Source organism: Arabidopsis lyrata (assembly GCF_000004255.2).
Source record: "Arabidopsis lyrata subsp. lyrata unplaced genomic scaffold ARALYscaffold_5, whole genome shotgun sequence".
Classification (NCBI taxonomy): domain Eukaryota; kingdom Viridiplantae; phylum Streptophyta; class Magnoliopsida; order Brassicales; family Brassicaceae; genus Arabidopsis; species Arabidopsis lyrata.
In genome coordinates this window covers 20,038,729-20,063,824 of record NW_003302551.1, presented here as the reverse complement: position 1 = coordinate 20,063,824, position 25,096 = coordinate 20,038,729, and the positions used below count along the sequence as shown (strand labels likewise).

Genomic DNA, 25,096 nt, shown 5'->3' with positions numbered 1-25,096 from the left:
ATTCGTTATCCTTAAACCAAATAATTTACCCTAATGTTTTAGGAAAGAGTTGTATACTATGTACATTTCTTTTTTAAATAATATTTTTAAAGTTTTACACAAAATTTAAATTCATTTGAACGGTGTAACTGCATACTTTTATGGTTACAAATTAAGCATGTTTAACTTATAAAGCAATGTAGACTACATATGAAGTTACTATAACTTTTTTGTTGACGAAATAAAATTTCCAAACAAAATATTTTAGTCTCATTCTTTTTTTTTTTTTTTTGACATCTTTGGATCGACAAGGCCCTATCCATAGCCAATCCCTATTACGCGGGGTAACGCGACTTAGTGGAGTCGAACTCCGGTGGGGAAGGCGGAGTCAAATGGACTTAACCACTTGACTAAAGGCACATCCCCAAATATTTTAGTCTCATTCTATAGTGACATTTTGTGTTTATTCTTGTACATTCTCTTATCATGCATCGATCAGTTCAAAGTCAAAGAGTATATCCAATGTCAAAGTTAGGCCTGGACATAATACCCGAATCCGAAGAACCGAACCGAACCCAACCCGAAAAATCCGACCCGAACTCGAACCCGAAGTTTTAAAATACCCGAACGGGTTTTAAACTTCACAACCCGAAAACCCGAACCCGACCCGAATTCGAACCCGAACAAGTACCCGAACATACCCAAAATATAAGTACATAGTTATAATATATTAGTAATATTTATACTTGTAATAACCTAAGTGCCTAAATTATTCGGACGTTAAGATATTTTCGGGTGTTTTAGCTACTTTGGGTTAGATATGGGTTAAAATACTTGGGTTGTATAGATTTTTTTGAGTATTTTTCAATACTTTGCATAAAATCGGATACAAAATTTCTAATATTTGGATACTTCGGGTAAACCCGAATCCGAACCCGAAATACCCGATCCGAACCCGACCCGAACCCGAAGTTTTAAAATACCCGAACGGGTCTTAGTTTTCTAAATCCGAAAAACTCGAACCCGAAAAACCCGACCCAAACCCGAAAAACCCGATCTGAACCCGATCCGAATATCCGAACGCCAGGCCTAGTCAAAGTAATAGAGATGTCAATGCAGTCATTATCCCTCCATTTGATACTATGAAAAGATTTTATAATTTATGTGCTTTTTTTAAATATATTTTAATTGTTTATCTGGTTCCCATTTTTTATTAGATAATTTATGGATTGGAGCCAATTATATTTCAAAATATCCGGTTTCAAAAACTCACTAAATCTGGTCCGTTCAAGAAAAGGAGAAAAGCAAAAACGGAAAGGGGATTTTAATAAACGGCTCAGATTCATTACACGTCAACCAAAATCGTGAGCCTCAGATCGTAACGGACCCTCCTCCCGCTCCTTGTTCAAATTTTAATTTTACATCCGTTATACTCTCAACACTTATAAACCCTAATTTTGCTCTCTCTCTATCTTTGATCAATTCTTCACAATTTCTTCTTCTTGGCGCTAATCTTTGATCATCAGGTAGTTTCTTTTTCTCGCTTATTTTCTCTTGTAGATGTTAAAGATCTTCAACTTTTTATAAGTCATCGCGATTTTGTGATTTTAATGCTGCGGAGGAAACAGAGAAAATTATTGCATTTGTTTCCGAATTATTTGGTATTTGTGTAATCTAGAATCGGAGTTACGAATACGTTTAGCGGTGATGTTGATAATTGGGAGTTTTTAGTCTTTAGGTTTCGAGAGAAGGATTTAACGTGTTCTAATCATCATGATGCGGAATTCTACGGAGCAGTTTTCGAGAATCGAGACTACATGTGGATTGTTACTTCGCCAGTTGCAGGTTTTTCTTGAAGAATATTCACATTCTCGTTTCCAGAATTTGTTTATTTCTTAGTTCTGATGCAGAATTGATGATATCAGGAAATTTGGAATGAAATGGGAGAGACTGAGGATGAAAAGGATTCTGCTTTGGCTGATATCGAGAAGGAGTGTCTCTCGGTTTATAAGCGAAAAGTCGAAGAGGCTAGTCGGTGTAAAGCAAATTTGCTGAAAGAAATCGCTGTTGGAAGAGCGGAAATTGCAGCCATTGGCTCTTCTATGGGTGGACAAGAGATTCACGAAAGTGTAATTCAAGATTTAAGTTTTGATAACTTTGGTTTTTGTCTGCTTGAGTTATGGCAAATAATGATGTTTTTCCCTTTTCTTGGTGTCTTTTCTTCTTACAGTCTAACAGCAGGTTAGGAGAAAACTTGAAGGAAGAGCTTGAGAACGTTAATGTTCAATTAGAGGGACTGCGCAAGAAGAAAGCTGAGAGAATGACTCGGTTTAATGAAGTTATCGATCAGTTACTGAAGTTGTCATTTCAACTTGGAAATCCAACAGATTATCTGAAGAAGTTTGCTGCTGAAGAGACCGATATTTCGCTTCAGAAGTTGGAGGAATTGCGTAGCCAATTGGGTGAACTCCAGAATGAAAAGGTTGGTTTTGCTATTAGATCTCAAGATATGGGACTTACAAGATCCTGTGCACCTGTTTTCCTTATGTTAACTTTGATTCTTTTCAAATTGTAGAGCAAAAGATTGGAAGAGGTAGAGTGTTTGCTGAAAACGCTGAACTCGTTGTGCTCGGTTCTTGGTGAAGATTTTATGGACATGATAAGAGGGATACATTTATCTCTGGTTGATTCTAACACCAGAGATGTGAGCAGAAGTACTCTTGATAAGTTGGATATGATGATTGTGAATTTACGAGAGGTCAAGTTACAGCGAATGCAGAAGGTTAGAAGTCTGAGCTCTTTTTGAAAAGTAGTGCAAAAGTTTCTGCATGATTATGGTTTCTGACTCTTACCACTTTGTTTTTCTTAGGTTCAAGATCTTGCAGTCTCTTTGTTGGAGCTCTGGAATCTGCTGGACACGCCTGCGGAAGAGCAAAAGATATTTCACAATGTCACCTGCAGCATCGCTTTGACTGAGTCTGAAATTACTGAAGCCAACATACTTTCTGTTGCTTCCATTAAACGCGTGAGTGGACCAAACCTTGCTGTGTTTTCTCTCTGTATTGTTAGTTTATCCGTTTATAACAGTATAGGAACCATCTTTTTTATAATGTGGGTTTGTTTTACAGGCTGAGGATGAAGTCATTAGGCTTAGCAAGCTCAAAATAACTAAGATCAAAGAGGTGATACTAAGGAAGAAGCTTGAGCTTGAGGAAATATCAAGGAAGATGCACATGGCCACCGAAGTTCTTAAATCAGAAAACTTTTTATTTGAAGCTATAGAATCTGGTAAAACATTATTAGGAAAAGCTTATGATGTGCAGAAACTCCAGAAATGCTATGCTCATTATACTGGTAGATAATATGAACATGCTAATAATAACATGTTTCCACTCATCTTTTAGGTGTCAAGGATCCTGAGCAGTTGTTAGAGCAAATTGATTCCGAGATTGCAAAGGTCAAAGAGGAAGCTTCAAGCAGGAAGGAGATTCTTGAAAAAGTGGAGAAATGGATGTCAGCTTGTGAAGAAGAATCTTGGCTCGAAGAGTACAATCGGGTAAGACATTTAATGTCAATCTATTCCTCTGCCTCAATCTTTTCTTTTGTTCTCACATTGTTGGCTTAGCAGGATGATAACCGATACAACGCTGGAAGAGGAGCTCATCTTACATTGAAGCGTGCGGAAAAAGCCCGTGTACTTGTCAATAAACTTCCTGGTAACATTCTTGCTCTTTAGATTATATTACAAAAAAAAAACCATCACTCATAACTTATGATCTTTTGTCCATTGCTTTCTGCTGCTATTGATGCAGGGATGGTGGAGGCTTTGACCACCAAAGTCACTGCTTGGGAGGATGAAAGAGGAAATGAATTCTTATATGATGGTGTAAGTGTCCTTACTGATCAATGATCTGTTCTACTCAATTATCAAATCAGCATCTTTACACAAAAGCACGTAAAAATTTCAGGTCCGAGTTTTATCGATGCTTGATCAGTACAAGACTCTATGGGAAGAGAAAGAGCATGAAAAACAGAGACAGAGAGTAAGTAAAACTGGTTTTTTCTATTCTTAACATTTGAGCCAAAAGCATCATTAGCAATTTTGACATTGTTGCTTTCATCTCAGGATCTGAAGAAACTCCATGGACAACTCATAACAGAACAAGAAGCCCTTTATGGGTCTAAACCAAGCCCAAATAAAAGCGGAAAGAAACCACTGAGAACACCAGTAAATGCTGCCATGAACAGAAAACTCTCCCTTGGTGGTGCCATGCTTCATCAAAGCTTGAAGCCTGAGAAGGCAACACTCAATAGCAGAAGGTCGAATTACTATGACCAGAACGCTACTAATAGAAGAGATTCTGCTCTTCCAACTCCTTCAGGTACATACTAATAACACAAGATTTTGGTTTACATTTTACAGAGACCAAGAGAGAGATTTGTGTTAATAGAATTATGTCAATATCTGTAGGAAGGAGAAACTCAGAGCTTCCTGGTCGTATCAGATCAAAGAACGTTTCGGTTGCAGGAAAAGCTGCGAGATCTCCAATGCTTAGGAAGCCTCTTTCACCTGTCACTTCCAATATCTTGAATTCCCCAGAAGATCACAAGGATGCTTACACAACAAAGGAGAGAATCTTGACACCTAAAACCAACGAAGAAAACAAAAGAGCTGTTCCAACAACTCCTGCAGCTTCAGTCGCTATGACAGAGGCAACAACACCGTTCACTCCTGCTGTGGAGAAGAGAATGGATGAGGAAGACGTTGTTGTTGAGTACTCGTTTGAAGAGGTTAGAGCCGGTTTTCGCTAAACCGTGAAAAACCTGGTTTCCTCCCTTTAGGATGCTGCTACAAAATGTATCCCATTTACTGCTTTTTCTAGAAATTTCAAATCAGATACTTCGTTTGATGAGAAAAGTGAAAAAAAATTAAGTGTTGGTTTGTTCTGAAGAAAGAGTTTTTAGCCGCTTAGAAATTACTATTCAACAACTTTCTCATCTTGTATTTACCATCACCACACATACTAAAGTACTAAACTAACACAAAAGATAACCTAATGAGCTTAGGTTTACTACTGGTCCTGATCACAACAGCACAAATCGATGTATTGATTTCGTCAAACGACGTCGTTGCGTCAAACGACGTCGTTGCAACCCGAACTTTATGTAACAACTGAAATCGTTCGTAACCAAACGGTCAAAATAAAGCAAGGGAAAGTAACATACAACCCTCAATTTTGTCCTTTTTTTTTTTTTTTTTGCCGGCGTCTCTTATTTGATTTGATGTCCCACAAGTAATAAATACTGTAGATACTACACATGCTATTATTTTTTTTGCAAAAATCCCCTCCAATTTATTATAATAAAATAGAAAATTACAAACGAATATGATGGGAAAACTCCGTCCCAGTCCCACTAGCATCCTCCAACATAATCTGTTTGACTAAATCGGGACAAAAATCAAATGAAAGAATATCTAACTGCAATGAAAAAGCATAGTTAGCTATTGCGGAATTTAGACATAATGATTAAATATCAATGTATAATAGCGTAGTTATATTTTTTTTTTAGCGGGATCAGATTACAAAAGTTACACAAATTAATTATTAACACAAAACCTTTGATTTTCAGAATATACTCAAACGGTAAATATACGGTACATCACTACTTCCTCTCTTTTAAAATATTGGATGCTTACATATTTTAAGAAATTTATTTATCTATATTAAAAACTATAATTTAATATTTAATTTAAGAAAATACAACCAATAATATAAAAGACTGCATGATACAAATGATTATAAAATATCAAATATATTTAAAATTTGCATAAAAATTTGTAAAACATCAAATATTTTAAAACAAAAAAATTCCTAAATAAATAAGGAATATTATTTATTAGTTTTTCTTTAATTTAGTATAATTTTCAATCAAAAATTTAAATAATTCGCTACAATCAATTAGATCCTTGATTCATGTCTTTTCGATTGGATTATGTTTGAAAAATCATGTCTATAAAACAAATAGTTTATTTATTGCTCTACTTATTTTTTCACGAAACGATGTTTTTTTGTTTACTATTTCCTTTGTCAACAATGTTGTTTTAAAAAAAGAAAATTTGGATACAAAAAAATATGATTTGGACCAAAAACGTAAATTTCATCGTCCCCAACGGAGGCTGCAGTTCGTAGCCGTATATCAAACTTCATTGGAAGACCTTCCCTGAGCTCGCAAGATTGTGAATCCAAAAGAAATAGTTTAGTGGTATCTAAGTCGTCGCGTAGCAAGTAGATGTCAGAACTAATGGCCAGATTTATGCATTCCATGGTGCGACTGGGTCAAGATAATCGGAGATCGGGATCGATACGAACACATTCTGGTTATTCTCATCTGTCTTAAACATAAACCATTGTCGCTGGTCAAAACTATCATATATTTTGGGATGGCAACTTATCAAGATGTGATCTTTATTAAGCCGACGGCGAAACAAATTCATTTGACCGGATCTTAGGATAGTGTTGAATCTTTTTGGTATCGTCAATAGCCTTTTGTAGAAGCTTCTTGGCACACACACAACAAGATTTCCATAACAATTTCCTCCGACAGTGAAGGATATGAGTGCGGCTCCGACTCCGACAATGGCAAAATCTTTATGGATTCAGCCATTGAAAATTTGTGCAGGCTTTGTTCTCTGTCATGAAACTCTCGTCCGATCTTTTAACTATCAAACGGTCTTCTAATATATATTGGATTTCATATTCGTAATTTATATAGGGTTCAAGGAAAAAAAAATTATATACAAGATTCGATTGGTTAAATATGTTCCAAACATGAAATGAACAAAAATTAAAATATGCTCTACAATAGTTAAAACTTAGAAAAACATTAAAAAAAAAAACGTAATCCAATTTACATGAACTAAACATAAATAATAGAAATAAAAAAATTTAATTAATTTAATATAAATATGCTATGTATGAATATTTATGTAATTATTTATAAAATATATGTTAATATTTTTATATGTCTTAAACGGGAATTTCCCTTCCCGTCCCGTCTTGTCTGGTTCCTAGTCGGGAATACAAATTAAAATTGGGCGGGAATGCATTCTCATGTGATGTGATCATGTGAGTCGAAAATTTGGGAACGAGTACGGGATGGAACGGGAATTATGCCTACACCTACTTAGGTGTACAATGTACTTATCAAACAATACAAATGTGAGTAAAGCTTAATACTCTCGAGGTTAGTGATGTTTTATTTGTTTTTGTCGTATCTTTCTTTTCTTTCCACTGGTCTCAAATAAAAACCAAGAAAAAAAAAAAAACTCTACTCAATTATGAAGCATTAGATTCAAATTTATGTTAGCCTTATAATTATGTAAATTTCTTATGCTAAGTCCTTTCACAGTTTTTAGTGCACAATCAAAGGTCATCCTGATGTTTCAAGTCTCCTAGGTTTCAAATAGGGAACTCAATCCATGAGATTCTGAAAGAAATTATTGCACTTGTGTAATGTTGAGTTTGGCTTTGTCTTATTTCTGGTGCTTTCTCTATGCTGTGATTCTGTGAATGAAGGTGTTCAACAACCTCAGATGTTTGCGTATTAAGAGTTCCAAGCATCGAGGATGGCAAGCAATGCCGGTTCTCTTAAGGAATTGTCATTTTTAGAAACACTAGTCCTTGAGGTATAAACACAGCTCATTCAATTTGTCAAACATTATATATCTAAGAAAGACAGAGATCAATCTTTGAAGCTAAGTCCCTTATTATCTCCTTTCTGCTCTCAGGGTCTCTTGCACTATGTGACGGATATGGGGATGCTTGTGACTGCATATCTCGGGAGAACAAAGGGCGTTCGCTCATATCTTTTCCGGTGAAGAAGTTGCAGATTAAAGGGTTCCGAGGTACAACGAGAGAGTTAGAGATGACAAAGCATTTCTTGGAATCTTTTAGGTGTCTGAAGGAGATGAAGATTTATGCTGAAGAGAATGATGGTACAGACCTCCAAGTCCCTAGAGAGTTTGAACTCTACAACGAGCTTTTTTAGTTGTGATGCCCGGTTCCTGGTGCGTGGTTCTTTGTATAAGACGTGGACCACAATAAATCAAGTCGTCAAGGAAGAAAATTTGTCCTAGTTTTCAAAGCTATGATTAGTCTCGGACCCTTGTGGAGCAATTAATCAAAGTTTTACACACTCTAATACAACAAAGGAATCAATAAAACTCTATCGTTTACTTATAGCCATTGGGCCTTTTTGCTTCACCTTCTTCTTCTTCTTTCTTCTTCTAACTCATCAACTTCTTCTCCTTTCATGACTCTTCTTCTCTTCGTTACTCTTCTCTTGATTAAACGTTTGCGTTTAGTACTTGCGGTTGTGGTAGTGGTTATGTTTTAGAAAATTATGACTTGCATTGCGTGTGTCTACAATTGTTTCCAAGATTCAAGAGTTGTTCAGAAGGCAAGAAAACAACTAAACACCTATTAGTCGATATTTGGAAGCCATAATTTGAGATTTACTACATAATTTGGTCCAAATCTTCAAACCACAGTAAAAGCCAACAAAAAAAAAAAAAAAATCCTCAGCTACAACAACAACAACATCGTTTTGGTTTATGGTTTCAGAAACATTTCCGGTGAACCACTGATGGTCCAGTCTCGTCATAATCTGCTTTAGTAACATGCTGATTCTGCGGAAACACCACTTTAGCTAGTATGGCTCCTCCAACCCAAGCCGAATACATCCCCAAATTCTCTGGCATATATTCCGGTGGTTTCACCAGTGTTGGCCTAATAGCAGATGAGCACAAGTTTGCTTCTTTCTGAAATCTACTTTCGAATCCTGCCAACGACCATTCCACCAAACCCTTCAGTTTTCAAACCCAAAAGATATTTAAACACACAATTGTATCAAGTGCTGTTATTACCTGTCATGGAGGTGGTACCACCACAAAGTACAGTGTTCTCCAAGAGCTGCCTATGGTTCTCAGATGATACTGTGGAGATAATCCGGACAAGCTGCTCAACGATTCCGTGCTCCTCCAGTCCCAGTATTGATGGCTGAAACAGAGCTTCTCCAACAGAGTATCTCTCTCGCCCGATGCTTATCACCTATAAGGCCATGGTTTTGTGATCTATATGTATAAGGTAACAGAAGATGTAGAATCTTGATTTGTAGTCACACAAACCTGTCCATCAGGAAGAGTATGCTGCTCGATTTCACAGTTTTGGGTTTTCTCGTAAGCAAATTCGTCCTCGGCACAATTTGCATACTGCTCCTTCAGTTTTTCAACATCAGACATGCTGAGATTCATCGACGGGTTGGATTTTCCAAGCTCTTGGGCAAATAATTTTGTTAGTTCGGTTCCACCTAGCTCAAACCGTTTCGAGGCAATGTGTTGTACGGCACCTTCAAGAACTGGGGCAATATCTGAGTACACCGGAAAAGAGTTAACAACAACTGTAAGATCAATCACAAAGTTAAAACATCAGACATAACAACATCCTGATCATACCCAGCTATAAACACAAGAGTCTCCAATCTACTGCAACTTACAGGACAAAAAATATTTGGTTTAACAAAACGTTTTAGAGCATGGATAAAGGTTAGTAAAGGAAAACAGCATCTCATGTAACATAAACTCAAATAAAACAGGGAATTATGACAAAGTGAAAAGATAAAAAAGAGTAAGTTCAGATTATAACAAAGGCCAAGCAAGTTGTTATATATACCCATCTTCCCATGGCCAATATCAACAGTGCAACCGGAGATGCGTCCAACAGCATAAAGGGACAACACTGCTTGCTCAGATGCATAAAATCCAGAGACATTGAATGTTTCAAACATCAATTGCACCAATTGTTCCCTAATAGCCTGCCCACAAACAAACATTTGCAGAACCAAATCAGGTCGAAACATTAAAAACCACAGTATTTTGCTATCTAAAATGAGGAATATGATTATGGAAGACGAAAAGAGACTACAAAAGAAATCAAAGTTCTTACCTTTTCAATTAAGAACAAAGGAGGAAGTTGAGATACGAACCTTAGGAGTACATAGTGGATCTGTAAAAAGTATATTGCCTTCGTTTCCCTCTTCCCATCCAAGCCCAGTGTAGACAACATAACGCAACAAATCCTCCATAGCATCCCAATCTCTAATTAAACCCCTTTCAATAGGATCAAGAGTGACATCTTCAAACACAGTAGTGGGGTTATCAGCTGAAGAAGACCCATCATCAACCATTCGTTTCATTTGAGATGGAATTATCATCGCAGGAGACTGGTCAGGAATTGCTGCTCCTGCTTTCAGGAGCTTAGAGCCAGCATCAACAACAAGTGCTTCCATCGTTTTCACACACACCCTAAAACCCTAAATTCACAACTTTCCACAAATGCGAAGAATTTTACTAGTAGCACCAAGTCAGGGAAGCTAAAGAAGAGAAAATGAAAGACGGAACTAGAGTAAGAGAAGAAATAAAGGATGGTTTTTTTCCGAAGAACCCACCTTCAAATCCTTACAGAGGAATCCGGATTTTAGTAGAAAAACATCAAACTCCACATATTCCCCAAAATTAGGGTTTTAACTAGATCTAGTCTTAGCTAAGCTATGGTAAAGTTTTCTACAGAGTACGACTACAATCGATGGTCTAAAAGGAAAATGGAAGAAGCTTACGAGTTTGAGTGAGAGAACAAATCGAAGAAGAAGAAGAACAAGAAAAGAAAAAAAGATTTATTTCCAGGAAATCAAAGCCCAAATAGGCCCATTATAAAGCCTATTACAGCCCGTTAATTCTCACGTCTAAACGGTATCGTTTTGGGTCTGCGTCTTTTTCTTGTTAACAAAGCCAGAGCTAAGATCCGAAGTTTCTTTGACATCAAAAACACAAACCCGAAAAGTTTCTTCTGCCATTTTTACATTCTTCTAGCCCTAGCTCAAAGCTTCTCTCTCAAATCCGCCATGACTAAGCAGCACGCGAACTGGTCTCCTTACGATAACAATGGAGGGTACGGATCGTGTGACCTTTAATCAACCTGCTTAAGTTTCTTCGCTTTTAGTGTCTTCTTCTTTATTCTGATTTGTTATTTGAGTGTTTGTGTTGTGATTTACTACTGTGAATTTAATCGTTGTGTGTTTTTTCAGAACATGTGTGGCCATCGCTGGATCGGATTACTGTGTCATCGCCGCCGATACTCGGATGTCTACTGGTTACAGTATTCTTAGCCGCGATTACTCAAAAATCCATAAACTGTAAGTGCTTTCCTCTTCCTTCTGTCAAATTCCTCACTTGTTGATTCTTTGGGAAAGTGATTCAGTGCTGGCAATCGAACTATTGTTGTAGATTATTAGGGTTTTTCTTAATTTTTCTGGGGTTTTCGTAATCGATAATTCGTAGATCTGGATGAAACCAGTTATATTTGGGTGAACATAAAATATATATTTTTTCTTGATTACACATGACTTTTGAGATTGGTTACAATTATCTCTAGTATAGACTTTGTGGTGACATTGATCATTCCTTGGATTCTATAATCCGGTTTGTTGCTTAGCTTACTTTTGTTCTTATAACGTTTATTGACAATGTGCGTAGTTCTTTGAGTTGTTCAAACTTATAAAAGAGTTTTACTGTGTTGTTGATCTTATGCCAGAAGTATTCATTCGTATGGAAAATAGATAGAATTCTCATGTGTTTTCATCTTATGTAACTTGGAAGACTCTTGTTAAGCTGTTGTCTTCTCTTAACTTTTCCAGAGCAGACAGAGCTGTGTTGTCTTCCTCTGGCTTTCAGGCTGATGTGAAAGCATTGCAGAAGGTTCTCAAATCCAGACACTTGGTGAGTTAAACTTTTGGTCGTTTGATCAAATATCTTTCATCCTTTGCATTGCATATATCAGTTTTTATTTTTAAAAAGTTAAAAAGGACCGTGTAAGAGTGTTTCTCTGTGTTTGTTTTCCTGCAGATCTATCAACATCAGCATAACAAGCAGATGAGCTGTCCTGCAATGGCCCAGCTTCTCTCCAACACGCTTTATTTCAAGCGGTTTTTCCCCTACTATGCCTTTAATGTTCTAGGAGGGCTTGACGAGGAAGGTAAAATGCTTCTTCTTTTTCTCCGTTATGATGTGACCATAGATGAGGTAGTTGTGTGATCTTTATTCTTGATTATTTCCAGGAAAAGGGTGTGTCTTTACTTACGACGCCGTTGGATCATATGAGAGAGTTGGATATGGTGCTCAAGGTTCTGGTTCCACACTCATCATGCCTTTCCTTGACAACCAGCTCAAGTCTCCAAGTCCACTTCTGCTACCTAAACAGGTTTGTTGATATTCTTCATTCGTGCTTTGGCGTTATGCACTGTAAGGATAAAATGAATCATTCAGTTGCTTATTTGTTCGTCTTCCACCATGTAGGATTCGAACACACCCCTATCAGAAGCTGAAGCAGTTGACTTGGTTAAAACTGTTTTTGCATCTGCCACGGAGAGGGATATCTACACTGTAAGTTGTCCTATTTGTATCTTCTTTTGTCACCATGCCACCAAAAGCTCGCCTATGTGTTCATATCATTTGCATTTAGTTCAAGATATTGCCAAAACATTTACGTAATCTATATCCGTGATATTAACGTTGCACACCTACTTTATCTTCCTTAATTGTTTGTCTGTGACTAATGTTCTGTGGATTGTTTGCTGTAACAGGGAGACAAGCTTGAGATTATGATACTTAAGGCAGACGGTATCAAGACAGAACTCATGGACCTGAGGAAAGACTAAGCTTCTTTTGTGCATTTAGCCAACCGTATGGGTTTGTTTTTTCATTTCAACATTAAGCTTCCTGAGTTGTAGAACTCGTATGAACTGCTACTGGGTTTGATACTTTACAATTAAAATCATGACTCATGTTTGAAGTTTCTCCAAAACTGTTTCCTTTTGTAAGAATCACTCGAATCCTTGTCTTAAATCACTGTTTCTCTCATGTATGGCAATGTTTTTACACAAGGGCATCGCATTAAGATATTGAATAGACAAGATTAGAATCTGGAAACTCTTCTGTGTCTTCAGAAGCTGTTCTCCGATACCCATCCCTTCTTCTCTAGCTCTTGTCGCAATGCCTCCATATGTAAAAAAATGAAGAAATGTGAAAGAAGATTAACTATTAGCTAGTGGCAAAAACAGAGAGATTTCCGTATCAAGTTGTTACCTTTATTCGCTTTCTATTCACATCAAAGTCGAAGTTCCCTTTACGGGATGCAGATCGATATTCCACTTTCGAGTTCTTCCCAGGAGTGAACAAGAATTCAACATCATCTACTAACTGTCAAAAACCAATGGGATTTGTCCAAAATCTTAAGGTATGGTGGCTGAGAGAGACAATATAAAGCTTACTTAACTTACCCCTAAGATTGGACTTTCATATTCAACATGAACATAGTCATCCTTCTTCTCCACAATCCGAGGAGTAAATTTGTCTGGTTTCACCGACTTAATCTGCAACAATGGTGATAAAACCGCTGTAACTAGGGGACGAATGATCAAGAACTTTGAATGGGGACTAGATTCATATCTTAAGATCTTAGTTTGTAAGGATTGTACCACATTAAGAAGCTCTTTCATTGCAACTTGTCTGTTCACAGGTGTTTTCCTTCCTCCATTATAGTTCCTGCCCACCAGGACAACAACGACAGTGTTTGATGATCAAATCTTTGAAACAAGAAGAACAAAATCTGAACACACAGAAAGCTCTTGATTTACCAAGGTGGAGCATAATGCACTCGATCACTGATATTCTCAGAAGTGGAGATACAGTTATTAGTGGCAGGACATAGAGCCAATCTCTCGTTCTTTTGTACTCCGAGATAATCTGGTTTTTTCCCACTAAAACCATCCACAAACATTTCATCATCATCATCATCATCATAACACCTGAGCCGTGGAAATGTAGAATTCCGGTGAAGAAAACGTACCTGAGCTGGAAAATAGCTCCGATCATAGCTAATTCACTGCTCTTAAGAATGACCTCTCTTCCAATTTCACAGAAATTTCAAAATCAGATACTTGGTTGGTTCGGTGATAAACAGAGTCTCAAGCAAAAGAGAGAGAGAGTACCTTCGACCAATTAGCTTCGGATGTTTGTCATCTGAATTCTCTGGAATTGAGGCGCTAATACGACGGGCATCGGAACCAAGTTTTCTCCGGCATTTGTGGTTGTGGTGGTACAAGCAAGTGGTCGGTGACGCCATGGAAGCCATCTTCACTAGCTCGGATTTTCTCTTTACTCTTTGGAGCAAGAAGAAGAAGAAGAAGAAGTTTGTTACTTCTTACAGGGCTTACTATTATCTATCTATTATTGGCCCATTGGAGTTTACTAGTTCGTTCAGGAGCCCAATAACAGAATACCCACATATAAACTACCAAACTGATCTGCTCCTTTTGATTTTGAATAAGCTAGACCAAGTCAACTAATAACGTTAGTTCGTAAGTTACTATGTAGAGATATTACGTTATTATAATATTGTGTAGAAAGGTTTTCAATAAGCCCGTCTAGCTCAGTTGGTAGAGCGCAAGGCTCTTAACCTTGTGGTCGTGGGTTCGAACCCCACGGTGGGCGATTTGTTTTTTTTTTTTTTTTTTTTTTTTTTCATTTTCGTTTTTTTCCTTCACTACTCAAGTCCTTGGAGAATTGAAGTCATCATACTCAACTAAAAAAAAACTTATTACTAGTAAGATTTCAGTTAAACTTGATTTAAGTAAAGCTTTTTTTTTATTCTTTCAGTGCTTTTTGTTTTCTTTTTCTTTTGCAGAAGATAAATTCATATTATAATCTTCCAAAACCAAGTCAAAACAAATTTTAGAATTTTCATGATGTGCATTCAAGAACTAATTAGGTGGTGTTATTTAAGTTCAATTTTTTTTTGTTTGAGCCGAATAAAGAAAAACTATTTTAACCTTTGTCTTCATTATTCAAATTTTTATTTCGAATATTGACATATGTGTGTTACATACAGTTTACAATGTCACTTTAAACATCTTATAATTTGAAATAGAGGAAATACAATGATACAATATATTGCTATTATTATCTTTTTCAGTAGCAATCTTATAATTTGGTTTTATTGGTCTTTCTCGTTGTATCTTTCTTTACCTCATTCTAAATTTATAATATTTGTGTTGGCTCTTTTTTGTTTGTTTTGCTTATCTATCGAGAAATTACCAAAATGTAACATTTTTATACGGTAGTAGTAAAAAAACATATTATTATTACACAGTTTGGGCTTCTGAAAGATTGATTGATTGACTAAAAGTCATTAAATTACAAATCTTGAGTTTCGTCTGAAATTTCTTGTTAGCTCCAAAAGAGGAAAACGAATCCAAGAAGGAGAAAAAGTCTCATTCTTCTTCAAGCTCCCCCATCATTCCTCCTTCATGGGGTCTCTGCATCTTACAATTATCACTCTCATTTTATTCCTTAAACCCCTTCTTTGATTTTGTTTCCAGCTTCTATAAAAAAAAAAACCCTAAAGACCTCTTCGAAATTTCCCCAGAAACACTTATTTCTTTTGCTTGGCCTTGAATTATCTTCCTTGACTACGCGTCTTTCCCCTGACTCCTGTACCAATAAATCAACCCTGAAGGAAGGAAGGAAGGAAGATCCGAAAAAGGTTTTCTTTCGATCGTTGCTTTGACTATGCATAGATCTGGTACAACAATGGCGTGGAACGTATTCAAATTCTGTACTGCCTTACGAGGTCTTGGGTCGATCATGATCCTTTTGGTTCTTGGTGTTGTCGGTGTTACTTATTACGCTGTCGTTTTGACTAATTATGGCCCTGCACTCTCTCAAGGTGGCCTTGATTCTCTTGCTGCTCTTACTATCTTAATCCTCTTCCATTTCCTCGTAAGTCGCCAATTCAATCTCGGAGGAGTAAAGCTTTGAGCTTTACTCAATTCGGTCTATAAAGTTTGGTCCTTTTTATTGCTTTAGATGTGAAGTCTTGTTCTGTTTTAAATGGAAGTTTTGTGAATTTAGACACGGATGTGTTTTTAACTTGTTGCAGCTGGCAATGCTTTTGTGGAGCTATTTCTCAGTTGTTTTTACTGATCCTGGTGTTGTGCCTCCTAATTGGAGACCATCTACTGATGAAGAAAGAGGTGAATCTGATCCGTTAAACAGTTTGGAGTTCGTTGGTTTACAAGCTGATTCTTCTTCAAACCCAAGAGTTCGGTTTTGTAGAAAGTGCAATCAACTAAAACCTTCTCGTTGTCATCATTGTTCTGTTTGTAAGTTTCCTCAGATTCTCTTTTCTTTTCTTACCATATATATTCAGAGCCTTGAAACTGAATTGTTGTGAGGTTGATTTCAATCTAGGTGGTCGGTGTGTGTTGAAGATGGATCACCATTGTGTTTGGGTAGTTAACTGTGTAGGAGCACTGAATTATAAGTATTTTCTTCTTTTCTTGGTAAGTTTACTTTTATACTACTAATGTTTAAAAATCTTCTTCAGCTTGTAATCTGGTACTCTTGTCACAACTTCTGTGGTTTTTATTATGTTCAAATGCAGTTCTACACATTTTTAGAGACGACTCTTGTGACTATGGTTCTTATGCCGCACTTCATTGCATTCTTTAGTGATGAAGAAATACCTGGAACCCCGGGAACTCTTGCTACTACTTTTCTTGCATTTGGTATGTTCAGACTTCCTTATACTCGATATGGTATTTAGTGTAGTTGGTTTCATTTATTAATCAATCTCACCTTTTTTCATCAAATTACAGTTTTGAACTTGGCATTTGCTTTGAGCGTGATGGGTTTCTTAATCATGCACATTTCTTTGGTAGCTGGCAATACCACAACTATAGAGGTAATTCCTTTTCTTTTTCTTTTGACTTGAACCTTTAAAGTGTCGGTACATCCCATGACCAAAGCTCAAAGCTTCTGTTGCATAAATGAGAATTTGAGTTTTGGTGCATCTCATGGCTAAGGCTTTGAACTTTTGCTTAAATGAGATTTGAATCTTTCAACTCCTTACACTTGCGGTGCATCCCATTGCTGCTTTGAGCTTTCCTTTCCTTAAAAGTTAAAATTTGAGTTTTTAGACTCTTTACTGTTTCAGTGCATTCCCCATACCTAAAGCTTGGAGCTTTCTTTGCTCAAATGAGAATTAGGGTCTTTAGACTTTTTCTCATGAAACTTTCTTGGTGTTGAGTTGTGACAGGCATATGAGAAGAAAACCAGTACAAAATGGCGGTATGACCTCGGTAAAAAGAAAAACTTTGAACAGGTTAGTTGTTAGTTAAAGTCATTGGCTTGATTTCTTCTTCCATCTGAATTTATCACCTTCAAAGTTATAAGCTGCTTTCTTTTCTCCCTCACTGCTATGGCTTTTTTTGGGGATTCCATCATGTTTAGGTATTTGGAATGGATAAGAGATACTGGCTAATCCCAGGATACACAGAAGAAGATCTAAGGCGAATGCCGGAGCTGCAGGGACTCGAATACCCTTCGAAACCCGACTTTGATTCCCAGTGATACTGAAGAAAATGACTTTGATCATCATCCTCCCATATGTAAAACAACGATACGTAGAAAACAGAGGAAGTCGCATTTCAAGGAGAAATCTACTAACATGAAGATTGATGCTTCACTTTAGGCAGTGTAGTGTCTTCCCACGGAAGGCTAAATCATCATCAAATTTGTGGGTTTGTAAAAGAGGAAGATTACAATTTAGCTTTGTTGGCCACATATATGTTTATCTTCTTCAATATATAGTTCATTTATATGATCTTATTATTATAAATGTAGAAACAAATGATTTGCCCTAAATCCTCCTACTCTTTTGTTTGAATCAGATCTTACAATAAGATAAATCCCATTTGACCAAAACAAAAAAACACAATAAGATAAAACCAGATAATATCCAAACCAATACATATCAAAACCTCAAATATCCAGATGTCACATTAAAAATAGAGAACAAATACCAAAAACATAGTTGTTGAAATTTTAATCCTCGAAGTAATAAAGGAAAGAGTACCAATGGATAGATTCGAACCAAAACTCATCATCAAAAGCATTCGATAGTAAAGTAATCGTTACCTTTAGGAAGTTCCATTAGCTTGGCCACTTTTGCTTCTGTCATTAACTGCTTCACTGGAGGATACGTCGATGTCTCTATCATCAACTTATCAATCACTGTTCCTTGTGTCACAAAACGTGAAGCTAATGCAAATTCCTCTTCATTGGAACCATCAAAATTATACATCCATACAGTACGAACGCGGAAGAAAGCATCTGGAAATGGTTTTTCACCATCCAACCATTTGTTACGTGCTCCACCATTGATAGAAGATTCACCTTCTTCCCTAGGAGCATTGTTGTTCTAAAATGCAAATATGTATATGACATGTGAGTGACAAAAGTGTTCAAATTTATCCACATAGAATTAAACCATGAAGTAAATATATATACCTTGAAGATGATCTCCAGATCCTTCATTTCTTCATTCCACAAAAGTAAGACTTCCTTCAAAATCTTGAGTTCGTTAGGATTTCTCACGTCGACACTCACTGATAAGGATCCATACCGTTTCATATTATAAAATTGGCTCACCAAAAGCTCAAGCCAAATTCTTTTTTTCTCCTGAAATTCACATACAAAACAAAACATGTCAAAATTATAAATTATATTTTCAAAATATCCAAAGGCAGTTACTTGTACTTGTACCTGAGCAAGACTTGATATATGGTAGCTAATATGAGGGACACTAATCGCACCAAACCAATAATCTCTATTAAACATGATTTTAGGTGCATCAAGTAAGAAGCTATCACAATATATATATTTGATGTCAAGAATCTCCAAACGAGGTGCATTCACTTCCATCTTATTTATCAGAGTAGGGCAAGTCACTTGCAAGACTTCTAAATTCTTGTTCTCGATCTTCAACACACATCCAAGTTTTAAGCATGTGATTTGCAACACAAGCACCTCAAGAGAGGAGCAAGCTTTGAAAACTCTGCTAAGGACACTAACATCGGACATGATGTCAAAAAGCTTGAGGGTCTTAAGATTGGAGCAGTTATTGAAGGCTGTCTCTGTTAACTTATATCGAGTAAGTGACAGTGAAGTGAGGCTAGGATGAGAGAATGTACTTGGGGACAAGTAAAGCCTATTATATCCACCGAAAGGTCCCATGCAACCTATATAGTTGACAAGAGTGAGCTCTTTGGTTTGTTTCTCATGAGTCACTGTTTGGACCCACCTATCGAGCGTACCATCTTTACATTGGAATAAAATATGGCTGATTGTGCAGCTCTCTAGGCGGCCACGATGATTGTTTATAGTCTGCACAACACAAATTAAACTTGTTTTGTTAGATTAAATATTTAAACATATGCATACAATAATCGTTGTCAATAAAATATATCCTTAGCTTATATATATATATGTTGGAATTTTGGGAAAATAGCTACCTATGCATGATAATTGACTTTTGTGTGTGAAGTATGTACATACTATCAATTACCAATAGTTAACTCTATTATTTGAAAGAGAGATATATCAATAGATACTTGATGTGTGGTTATATTTATTTTATGATGAGTAAACACAAGAGGTCACTTCTGTGTAGATTCTCATTCACTATACAATTTAAATACATTCAATAATCAATTTAATATCTATTCATTATAATTTTTAGAAATGTCAAAATTTTGGCGCGAAAAAAGCCGTTATCTAATACAATAGATCATAAGTTATCTAGATTTTTGGCTCGAAAAACCGTTATGTGAAATAAGAAATGCATCTCACGAATCTCTTTATAAATAATCTATATGGATATCCATTCACCAAACGTTGTGTATAACATTTGTTCTACCACAACTTCAAAAGTACTATAGGATCTATCCAAACATCAGTTGATTGGTCGACCTATTTGTGTATTTTTAAAATATATATAAATCTTCATAAAGAAAATGATTAAAATAAAACCTTATAAGAGAAAGGGCTGAAAAAAGGAAAATTAACAAACCCTCGTCATTGATTCAGCAACGCGGAGAGATATTTCACGAAGACGGCTCGTCGGGTTTGTTCTCGAAATATTTCTCATGCCCACGGAGAGATGTGGTCTCCACTTCCACTGATCCACCCATCTTTTCGACAAGGTGCTTGTTTTCACGGCATCTTTAGTCGATAGTGTCGAAAGGATCTTTTGTAACAATTCATCCGGAAGCATGCTTATCCGATCGATATTATCGACCGGATATTGGATCCTTTTTCCTTTTGGTTTAGATGATGATCCTGTCCATAAAAGTTTGCCTCTTGCATTTGATGATAATGGTGGTGGTGTTGATGATGGGGACGACGATAATGGTGATGATGATGATGATGATGATGATCGTGTCGTCATTGATATTTTGGATGGTAGAGGTGATAAACTGCACTCTGACTTAGAAATGGAGTTAGCGTTTATAAAGGGAGAAGAAATTCAGGACTGTTGCTTATGAAATAATTATTCGAAGGATAAGAGAAACAAAATATTTTAGTAATTTATTTTTTGTAATAGATTTCTTTATTTGGGCTAGCTATTAATTTTTTAATTTTCATTGACCTTTTAATTTATGAAAAAAAAAACATATAGGGAAATAACTTTTAAAGGACATTTTAAAAGTTATAAGGAGAAGGATATCCATTTAAGCTATTTCTCCCAAATACATTAAAGTTAAACAAATTTTTTTTTTTTGATAAAAAAAGTTATACAAATTAAATTGATTCTGTGTAAAATACAAAATTATCTTCAGATGAAAGTAAATTGTGGACTATCTATAGTATTAGACACGTGTACGAACGATTATTAGGCGTGAGATGCGTTACATTTTTTTAAGAAAATAACACATTTAAGCTAATTCTCCCAAATAGTTGATGGCTCATAATCCCACAAACTGTTTAACCTACATTCTTATTGTTTTTAGCTTATATAGTGGAATCATGTTGTTTTAAAAATGATCTTGGTTAAGCGTTTGTTAGGTCCTTAAGAACACAATGATTAATTTGTGTCTTTAACTGATCGTGAAGTCTAAGACCAAGTCCACCACGTTTTTTGGGGGTGTAATCTAAGTGTCCTTAGCAAGTGAGTGAACTCTAGTCCGAAGCAATTAGACAATGGATTGGTTTGCCAAATCTGGATTATTAAGGGTATAATCGGTTTGTTCTCATCTAATTCAAAATAACATTTTTGGGAAACAAATCTAGAAGCAAAAGGAAGCTATACATTTGGAAACAAATCATCCAAATTCTTGACTTGGCGAGATTCTTTTCTATATATTACATGATTAGAAATGGTATTTGTTATGGAAAAATACATGGCATGTTTTTGATTAAAGGAAAAAAAAAAAAAACGTTGACTAACGCTTAAACAAGTGTTCCTCTCCAGATCGAGGATCTATGTGTTTAATCCAACGGCTAGGAATCTTCTTCAAATCATTACCACCACCACTGGCTCCCACGTGTGCGATTTCTAATCCTCTCCCGACGGGTAAGAACACCGACCTCACGACACGTGTGCCTCGTCTCAAAACACCGTGCCATTTAAACCCAGGGATAGATTTCTGCGTGGCGTTTTTACACACCAAAACGGCGCCCATTTTACTCGTTTTCGCTAATCCCAACGCCTTTACGAACTCGCGGCGTTTCGAATCAACCACCATGAAATCCACGCCGGTGATTCTCTCCACCACGTCCTCCGCCGAATCTAAAACCATAACTTCCGTTGATTCACTGTTAACGGCTCCTTTCATCACCGCCTCGTACTCCGACCTTGACTCTTCGTCAGGAACTATGCACACGTGTCTTCCACATGTGTGTATCGCCGCGACGGCGAGTCCGACGCTGGTGGCAATCGGATCTCCACGTGACCAAGTCTCGACGATCAGCCTAGTGTTCCATCCCGCCGCCGTAGCCGATAAGAACTCCGCTACACTCGATTCTCTGTAGCTTTTACACTTCAAAGACACATATATACATATAACATCAAGATTATAACCCATATACATCAAGATCGACTAAACAAGAATCACATATACCTCCACAGCGAGTAAAAGATTACAATAACTAAAGAATTGTAATTCATATACAAATTCAAGATTTCTTTGATCAAGATACAATTTAGGTCATCAAGTTGTATTGACGGTGAACAAACAACAAGAGAAAACAAAAGATGATGTACAAAATGCGCCATGTGAATTAGAGGAGGATTCTTACTGATCTAACGGTGTGGATGTAAGCGTCAGAGGCAGTTTCCGGTGACCAGACGAGCTTCATGATCGTATTCTTGTGTTAATATCTTGATAAAAATGTTTGCTTAAGAGAGAAGAAAGGGTTTCTATATATATAGGGAAGTTGAGAGAAGGAAGGTGATGACAAGACGGTTAGGCAGTTAGGTTAATAAATGGGTGTGGTTTGGCTTTAAGGATTAGCGTTGACATTTGTTTAACCCAATCATTTACGTGTCCTTCATTCTCTTCTATTCTCCCATTTATTTCTTTACTTCGATCCTCAGATTTTGTTTTGAATTGCATTTAATGTCGATAAACGAATTTATTTCTTTAGGTCTAGGGTTTCAATTATACACTCTGTGCAACATATTAAATGTTGTTGAAGAACTTTTATGATCATGCGTCTAAAATGACGTTTATCACATATTAAACGGAAGTATTCGTTTGGGACGACTGTGATATATATGTAGTGTAACGTGCTAGTTAGGTTAATGTGTATATAATGACGTTTATCACTATTTTGTGTCTGCATACGTTGTGCATAAACCAATATAGCTAGGTTCCGTTTTGGTTTGAAATGAGTTTTGTTGTTAACTAATATATATATATATATATATATATATATATATATATATATATATGCTTTATTTTGTTATCCACTTATCCTTACTTAGGTTGATGACTACTTGATTAGACTTTAAATCAGAAACATTGGATATTAGTGTAATAATATAGTTTCAATTAACAAGTTCATTACACAGTAAACAACTCAAAAAAATTTTATACTTAAAACCTGCTAATACTGATTTTGAAAGAAAAAAAAAATACAAATGCTAACCAATTTAAAATTTCATATTTCACAAAAGTCAACTATTTTCGATACGGTGCCTCACCTATAAATGAGTTTCAAGGCCTCTTTTTATTGTTGACTTTTCATTTTAAATGGGCCTATAAATGAAAAATTAAAGCCCATATAGCTTTCAGAACAAAATGACCTGTGGCACGACCATAAGACACGAGATATATATAAAGGAGCAATTTAGGGTTTTTGGATTCTCTCTAAAGCGCAGTCGCAGCCGGAAGAAACCAACCGAGGAAGAACGATCTCAGTGAGAGGAAGATCACTTCGCCGTCGCAGCCATGGGTCGAATGCATAGTAAAGGGTTCGTTTCTTCGTTTCTTTCTCGTCTCTGATTGAGTCTTGATTTGAAAAACGTGTTCTCTTACATTTTGTTGTGTGTTCTGTAGTAAGGGTATCTCGGCATCTGCTTTGCCGTACAAGCGTTCATCTCCGAGCTGGCTCAAGACAACTCCTCAGGATGTAAGATTCGTAGACTTAATCTAGATTTCATTTTCAATTTGTGTTTCGAAAATGTTACTTGCTACCTCCCGCATGGCTTAACATAGGATTTGATTCTGGTTTTGGTTAGGAAATTTGGAATATGAGAATCTTGTGCCTTTTAGATTTGGTTTGTCATGGACTTTTATTTTATTGATGTGATTTGTTGTTTGTTAGTTTCTAATCTTTTTGTGACATATTAAGAAATGGAGTTATGATCTTGATGTGATAGTTCGTTTTAGTGATTTAATCTGTTGATGAGTACTATCTGTGATGTATTGATGTGTTTGCTTGCACTCTCCAAGTTAGCTTACTTGATGCTTCTTTGAGAATAAAGTGTTTAGTTTGATTGGTCCTGATGTTTGTTTTGATAATTGAAATAGGTTGATGAGTCCATTTGCAAGTTTGCAAAGAAGGGTTTGACCCCATCGCAGATTGGTGTCATTCTTCGTGACTCTCACGGAATTCCACAGGTGAAAAGTGTTACTGGAAGCAAGATTCTCAGAATTTTGAAAGCTCATGGTACTATTCAATCTCTCTTGATTCTTTTTTTAAGTGTTTGGTTTTTTTACTAATTGAATAATCAATGAAAGTAATAGATCTTTTGTAATTCTCTCTAGGTCTTGCACCTGAGATCCCTGAGGATCTGTATCACTTGATCAAGAAAGCTGTTGCTATCCGCAAGCACCTTGAGAGGAACAGGAAAGATAAGGATTCCAAATTCAGGCTGATTCTTGTAGAGAGCAGAATCCATCGTCTTGCTCGTTACTACAAGAAGACCAAGAAGCTCCCACCCGTCTGGAAGTAGTAAGTACTTGAACATCTAAGAGTTCTTTAAAGTTCTCGATTATCATCTCTTGACTTTGAATTTTGATGCCAACTCTTGTTCTTGCTTTTGCAGCGAGTCTACAACCGCAAGCACTCTTGTGGCTTGAGAAGAATAGAGTTGATCATGGCCTTCAAGAAGGACCATTTCATTGTCTGCATTGCAACTCAAAGCTCTTCTTCTTTTGAACCTATGTATCTGTTTTCGCTAGTTTTGATGGGTTACAGCTTGCTATGAGATTTTTGATTTTAGGCAACGAATTTGTTTATGCAAATCTTTCAGACTGGTTAATGTCAATTGTCGTTCTGAGTGAATTTTTACAACTTATCTCTTTCGCTAGTAGCGTTAAAGTTGAAGATAATTTAGTGTTGGGCTTAAATATTTTCTTTAATACTTCTTTCAGTTGCATGTTTTTCTTGTCCGTTCCTTTTTAACTCATTGGAGGAATAACAAGTACGTGCAACATCATCAACTTGGTGGATGAACAGAACAGAGTTACAAGATTTGTGGTCGTTTCGGCACTTGAGAGGTTCGTTCTGGTCAATTTTAGGAAAAGATATGGAGGATAAAAAAATGGTGAGGCATCAAGAGATGTGACAATTTGGAATCTAGTACTTTTTTTTTTGTCGAAAGGAATCTAGTACTTTAGTTAGGCTTAGGCTTAGGATATCTCATGGTAGAAACTT

General features: G+C 36.4%; 8 protein-coding genes and 1 non-coding gene across 13 annotated transcripts; 5 read left to right on the top strand and 4 right to left on the bottom strand.

The window, feature by feature from the left end:
• Nucleotides 1-1,264: 1,264 nt before the first annotated feature.
• Nucleotides 1,265-4,951, top strand: LOC9312653 (65-kDa microtubule-associated protein 4). 3 transcript variants are annotated; one of them, XM_021026825.1, is made up of 13 exons: nucleotides 1,265-1,505; nucleotides 1,718-1,824; nucleotides 1,905-2,108; nucleotides 2,210-2,461; nucleotides 2,555-2,761; nucleotides 2,849-3,004; nucleotides 3,108-3,267; nucleotides 3,384-3,535; nucleotides 3,608-3,695; nucleotides 3,792-3,865; nucleotides 3,948-4,022; nucleotides 4,106-4,361; nucleotides 4,451-4,951. In XM_021026825.1, the coding sequence occupies exons 2-13, from the start codon at nucleotides 1,753-1,755 to the stop codon at nucleotides 4,789-4,791; spliced, it is 2,037 nt and encodes a 678-aa protein (XP_020882484.1). In that variant the 5' UTR covers nucleotides 1,265-1,505; nucleotides 1,718-1,752; the 3' UTR covers nucleotides 4,792-4,951. The 3 variants fall into 3 exon arrangements, with proteins under 3 accessions (XP_020882484.1, XP_020882485.1, XP_002878351.2); XM_021026826.1 differs by having other exon boundaries at nucleotides 1,711-1,824; nucleotides 1,905-2,102; XM_002878305.2 differs by having other exon boundaries at nucleotides 1,711-1,824.
• Nucleotides 4,952-8,436: 3,485 nt separating this feature from the next.
• Nucleotides 8,437-10,687, bottom strand: LOC9314419 (actin-related protein 7). 2 transcript variants are annotated; one of them, XM_021024816.1, is made up of 6 exons: nucleotides 10,486-10,687; nucleotides 10,024-10,350; nucleotides 9,711-9,852; nucleotides 9,167-9,408; nucleotides 8,906-9,089; nucleotides 8,437-8,820 (listed from the first exon to the last, which is right to left on the bottom strand). In XM_021024816.1, exons 2-6 carry the CDS (start codon nucleotides 10,324-10,326, stop codon nucleotides 8,600-8,602), a joined length of 1,092 nt encoding a protein of 363 aa, XP_020880475.1. In that variant the 5' UTR covers nucleotides 10,327-10,350; nucleotides 10,486-10,687; the 3' UTR covers nucleotides 8,437-8,599. The 2 variants fall into 2 exon arrangements, with proteins under 2 accessions (XP_020880475.1, XP_020880474.1); XM_021024815.1 differs by having other exon boundaries at nucleotides 10,024-10,686.
• Nucleotides 10,688-10,790: 103 nt separating this feature from the next.
• LOC9312652 (proteasome subunit beta type-1) lies at nucleotides 10,791-12,956 on the top strand. Its single transcript, XM_002878304.2, has 7 exons — nucleotides 10,791-10,985; nucleotides 11,122-11,229; nucleotides 11,731-11,812; nucleotides 11,939-12,068; nucleotides 12,151-12,293; nucleotides 12,389-12,475; nucleotides 12,676-12,956. Exons 1-7 carry the CDS (start codon nucleotides 10,939-10,941, stop codon nucleotides 12,748-12,750), a joined length of 672 nt encoding a protein of 223 aa, XP_002878350.1. The 5' UTR covers nucleotides 10,791-10,938; the 3' UTR covers nucleotides 12,751-12,956.
• LOC9314418 lies at nucleotides 12,879-14,282 on the bottom strand. Of its 2 annotated transcripts, none has more exons than XM_002876537.2 (7): nucleotides 14,083-14,282; nucleotides 13,941-13,997; nucleotides 13,729-13,851; nucleotides 13,570-13,636; nucleotides 13,372-13,464; nucleotides 13,178-13,291; nucleotides 12,879-13,088 (listed from the first exon to the last, which is right to left on the bottom strand). In XM_002876537.2, the coding sequence occupies exons 1-7, from the start codon at nucleotides 14,223-14,225 to the stop codon at nucleotides 13,035-13,037; spliced, it is 651 nt and encodes a 216-aa protein (XP_002876583.1). In that variant the 5' UTR covers nucleotides 14,226-14,282; the 3' UTR covers nucleotides 12,879-13,034. The 2 variants fall into 2 exon arrangements, with proteins under 2 accessions (XP_002876583.1, XP_020880476.1); XM_021024817.1 differs by having other exon boundaries at nucleotides 13,573-13,636; nucleotides 14,083-14,278.
• Nucleotides 14,283-14,511: 229 nt separating this feature from the next.
• TRNAK-CUU lies at nucleotides 14,512-14,584 on the top strand. Its single transcript has one exon. It is a non-coding gene; the product is annotated as a tRNA-Lys (tRNA).
• Nucleotides 14,585-15,284: 700 nt separating this feature from the next.
• On the top strand, nucleotides 15,285-17,819 carry LOC9312651 (probable protein S-acyltransferase 14). The gene is made up of 7 exons (XM_002878303.2): nucleotides 15,285-15,871; nucleotides 16,032-16,254; nucleotides 16,343-16,434; nucleotides 16,536-16,659; nucleotides 16,750-16,835; nucleotides 17,190-17,255; nucleotides 17,384-17,819. Exons 1-7 carry the CDS (start codon nucleotides 15,662-15,664, stop codon nucleotides 17,501-17,503), a joined length of 921 nt encoding a protein of 306 aa, XP_002878349.1. The 5' UTR covers nucleotides 15,285-15,661; the 3' UTR covers nucleotides 17,504-17,819.
• A 184-nt stretch (nucleotides 17,820-18,003) lies between these two features.
• LOC9312650 (F-box protein At3g60790) lies at nucleotides 18,004-20,441 on the bottom strand. Its single transcript, XM_002876536.2, has 4 exons — nucleotides 20,004-20,441; nucleotides 18,698-19,318; nucleotides 18,443-18,613; nucleotides 18,004-18,353 (listed from the first exon to the last, which is right to left on the bottom strand). Exons 1-4 carry the CDS (start codon nucleotides 20,379-20,381, stop codon nucleotides 18,039-18,041), a joined length of 1,485 nt encoding a protein of 494 aa, XP_002876582.1. The 5' UTR covers nucleotides 20,382-20,441; the 3' UTR covers nucleotides 18,004-18,038.
• A 779-nt stretch (nucleotides 20,442-21,220) lies between these two features.
• LOC9314417 lies at nucleotides 21,221-22,394 on the bottom strand. The gene is made up of 2 exons (XM_002876535.2): nucleotides 22,232-22,394; nucleotides 21,221-21,972 (listed from the first exon to the last, which is right to left on the bottom strand). The coding sequence occupies exons 1-2, from the start codon at nucleotides 22,289-22,291 to the stop codon at nucleotides 21,376-21,378; spliced, it is 657 nt and encodes a 218-aa protein (XP_002876581.1). The 5' UTR covers nucleotides 22,292-22,394; the 3' UTR covers nucleotides 21,221-21,375.
• Nucleotides 22,395-23,265: 871 nt separating this feature from the next.
• On the top strand, nucleotides 23,266-24,789 carry LOC9312649 (40S ribosomal protein S13-1). Its single transcript, XM_002878302.2, has 5 exons — nucleotides 23,266-23,408; nucleotides 23,494-23,566; nucleotides 23,968-24,106; nucleotides 24,205-24,391; nucleotides 24,486-24,789. Exons 1-5 carry the CDS (start codon nucleotides 23,386-23,388, stop codon nucleotides 24,517-24,519), a joined length of 456 nt encoding a protein of 151 aa, XP_002878348.1. The 5' UTR covers nucleotides 23,266-23,385; the 3' UTR covers nucleotides 24,520-24,789.
• Nucleotides 24,790-25,096: the final 307 nt, after the last annotated feature.

What these genes read in the sequence shown, in the direction of transcription:
- LOC9312653 (XM_021026825.1), top strand. Translation starts at nt 1,753, where the DNA reads ATGATGCGGAATTCTACGGAGCAGTTTTCGAGAATCGAGACTACATGT. An exon ending in GACAAGAGATTCACGAAAGT is followed by an intron (nt 2,109 to 2,209) that starts GTAATTCAAGAT and finishes TTCTTCTTACAG; the next exon opens with TCTAACAGCAGGTTAGGAGA. An exon ending in ATGAATTCTTATATGATGGT is followed by an intron (nt 3,866 to 3,947) that starts GTAAGTGTCCTT and finishes TAAAAATTTCAG; the next exon opens with GTCCGAGTTTTATCGATGCT.
- LOC9314419 (XM_021024816.1), bottom strand. Translation starts at nt 10,326, where the DNA reads ATGGAAGCACTTGTTGTTGATGCTGGCTCTAAGCTCCTGAAAGCAGGA. An exon ending in TATTGGCCATGGGAAGATGG is followed by an intron (nt 9,409 to 9,710) that starts GTATATATAACA and finishes CGGTGTACTCAG; the next exon opens with ATATTGCCCCAGTTCTTGAA. An exon ending in ATACTCTTCCTGATGGACAG is followed by an intron (nt 9,090 to 9,166) that starts GTTTGTGTGACT and finishes ATGGCCTTATAG; the next exon opens with GTGATAAGCATCGGGCGAGA.
- LOC9312652 (XM_002878304.2), top strand. Translation starts at nt 10,939, where the DNA reads ATGACTAAGCAGCACGCGAACTGGTCTCCTTACGATAACAATGGAGG. An exon ending in TTCTCAAATCCAGACACTTG is followed by an intron (nt 11,813 to 11,938) that starts GTGAGTTAAACT and finishes GTTTTCCTGCAG; the next exon opens with ATCTATCAACATCAGCATAA. An exon ending in CGGAGAGGGATATCTACACT is followed by an intron (nt 12,476 to 12,675) that starts GTAAGTTGTCCT and finishes TTGCTGTAACAG; the next exon opens with GGAGACAAGCTTGAGATTAT.
- LOC9314418 (XM_002876537.2), bottom strand. Translation starts at nt 14,225, where the DNA reads ATGGCTTCCATGGCGTCACCGACCACTTGCTTGTACCACCACAACCAC. An exon ending in CCGAAGCTAATTGGTCGAAG is followed by an intron (nt 13,998 to 14,082) that starts GTACTCTCTCTC and finishes TGAAATTGGAAG; the next exon opens with AGAGGTCATTCTTAAGAGCA. An exon ending in GGAGCTATTTTCCAGCTCAG is followed by an intron (nt 13,852 to 13,940) that starts GTACGTTTTCTT and finishes GGATGGTTTTAG; the next exon opens with TGGGAAAAAACCAGATTATC.
- LOC9312651 (XM_002878303.2), top strand. Translation starts at nt 15,662, where the DNA reads ATGCATAGATCTGGTACAACAATGGCGTGGAACGTATTCAAATTCTGT. An exon ending in TTGTCATCATTGTTCTGTTT is followed by an intron (nt 16,255 to 16,342) that starts GTAAGTTTCCTC and finishes ATTTCAATCTAG; the next exon opens with GTGGTCGGTGTGTGTTGAAG. An exon ending in GCAATACCACAACTATAGAG is followed by an intron (nt 16,836 to 17,189) that starts GTAATTCCTTTT and finishes GAGTTGTGACAG; the next exon opens with GCATATGAGAAGAAAACCAG.
- LOC9312650 (XM_002876536.2), bottom strand. Translation starts at nt 20,381, where the DNA reads ATGACGACACGATCATCATCATCATCATCATCATCACCATTATCGTCG. An exon ending in TTGCTGAATCAATGACGAGG is followed by an intron (nt 19,319 to 20,003) that starts GTTTGTTAATTT and finishes TGTGTTGTGCAG; the next exon opens with ACTATAAACAATCATCGTGG. An exon ending in ATATATCAAGTCTTGCTCAG is followed by an intron (nt 18,614 to 18,697) that starts GTACAAGTACAA and finishes TGTGAATTTCAG; the next exon opens with GAGAAAAAAAGAATTTGGCT.
- LOC9314417 (XM_002876535.2), bottom strand. Translation starts at nt 22,291, where the DNA reads ATGAAGCTCGTCTGGTCACCGGAAACTGCCTCTGACGCTTACATCCAC. An exon ending in ACATCCACACCGTTAGATCA is followed by an intron (nt 21,973 to 22,231) that starts GTAAGAATCCTC and finishes GTGTCTTTGAAG; the next exon opens with TGTAAAAGCTACAGAGAATC.
- LOC9312649 (XM_002878302.2), top strand. Translation starts at nt 23,386, where the DNA reads ATGGGTCGAATGCATAGTAAAGG. An exon ending in TCAAGACAACTCCTCAGGAT is followed by an intron (nt 23,567 to 23,967) that starts GTAAGATTCGTA and finishes TAATTGAAATAG; the next exon opens with GTTGATGAGTCCATTTGCAA. An exon ending in CAGAATTTTGAAAGCTCATG is followed by an intron (nt 24,107 to 24,204) that starts GTACTATTCAAT and finishes AATTCTCTCTAG; the next exon opens with GTCTTGCACCTGAGATCCCT.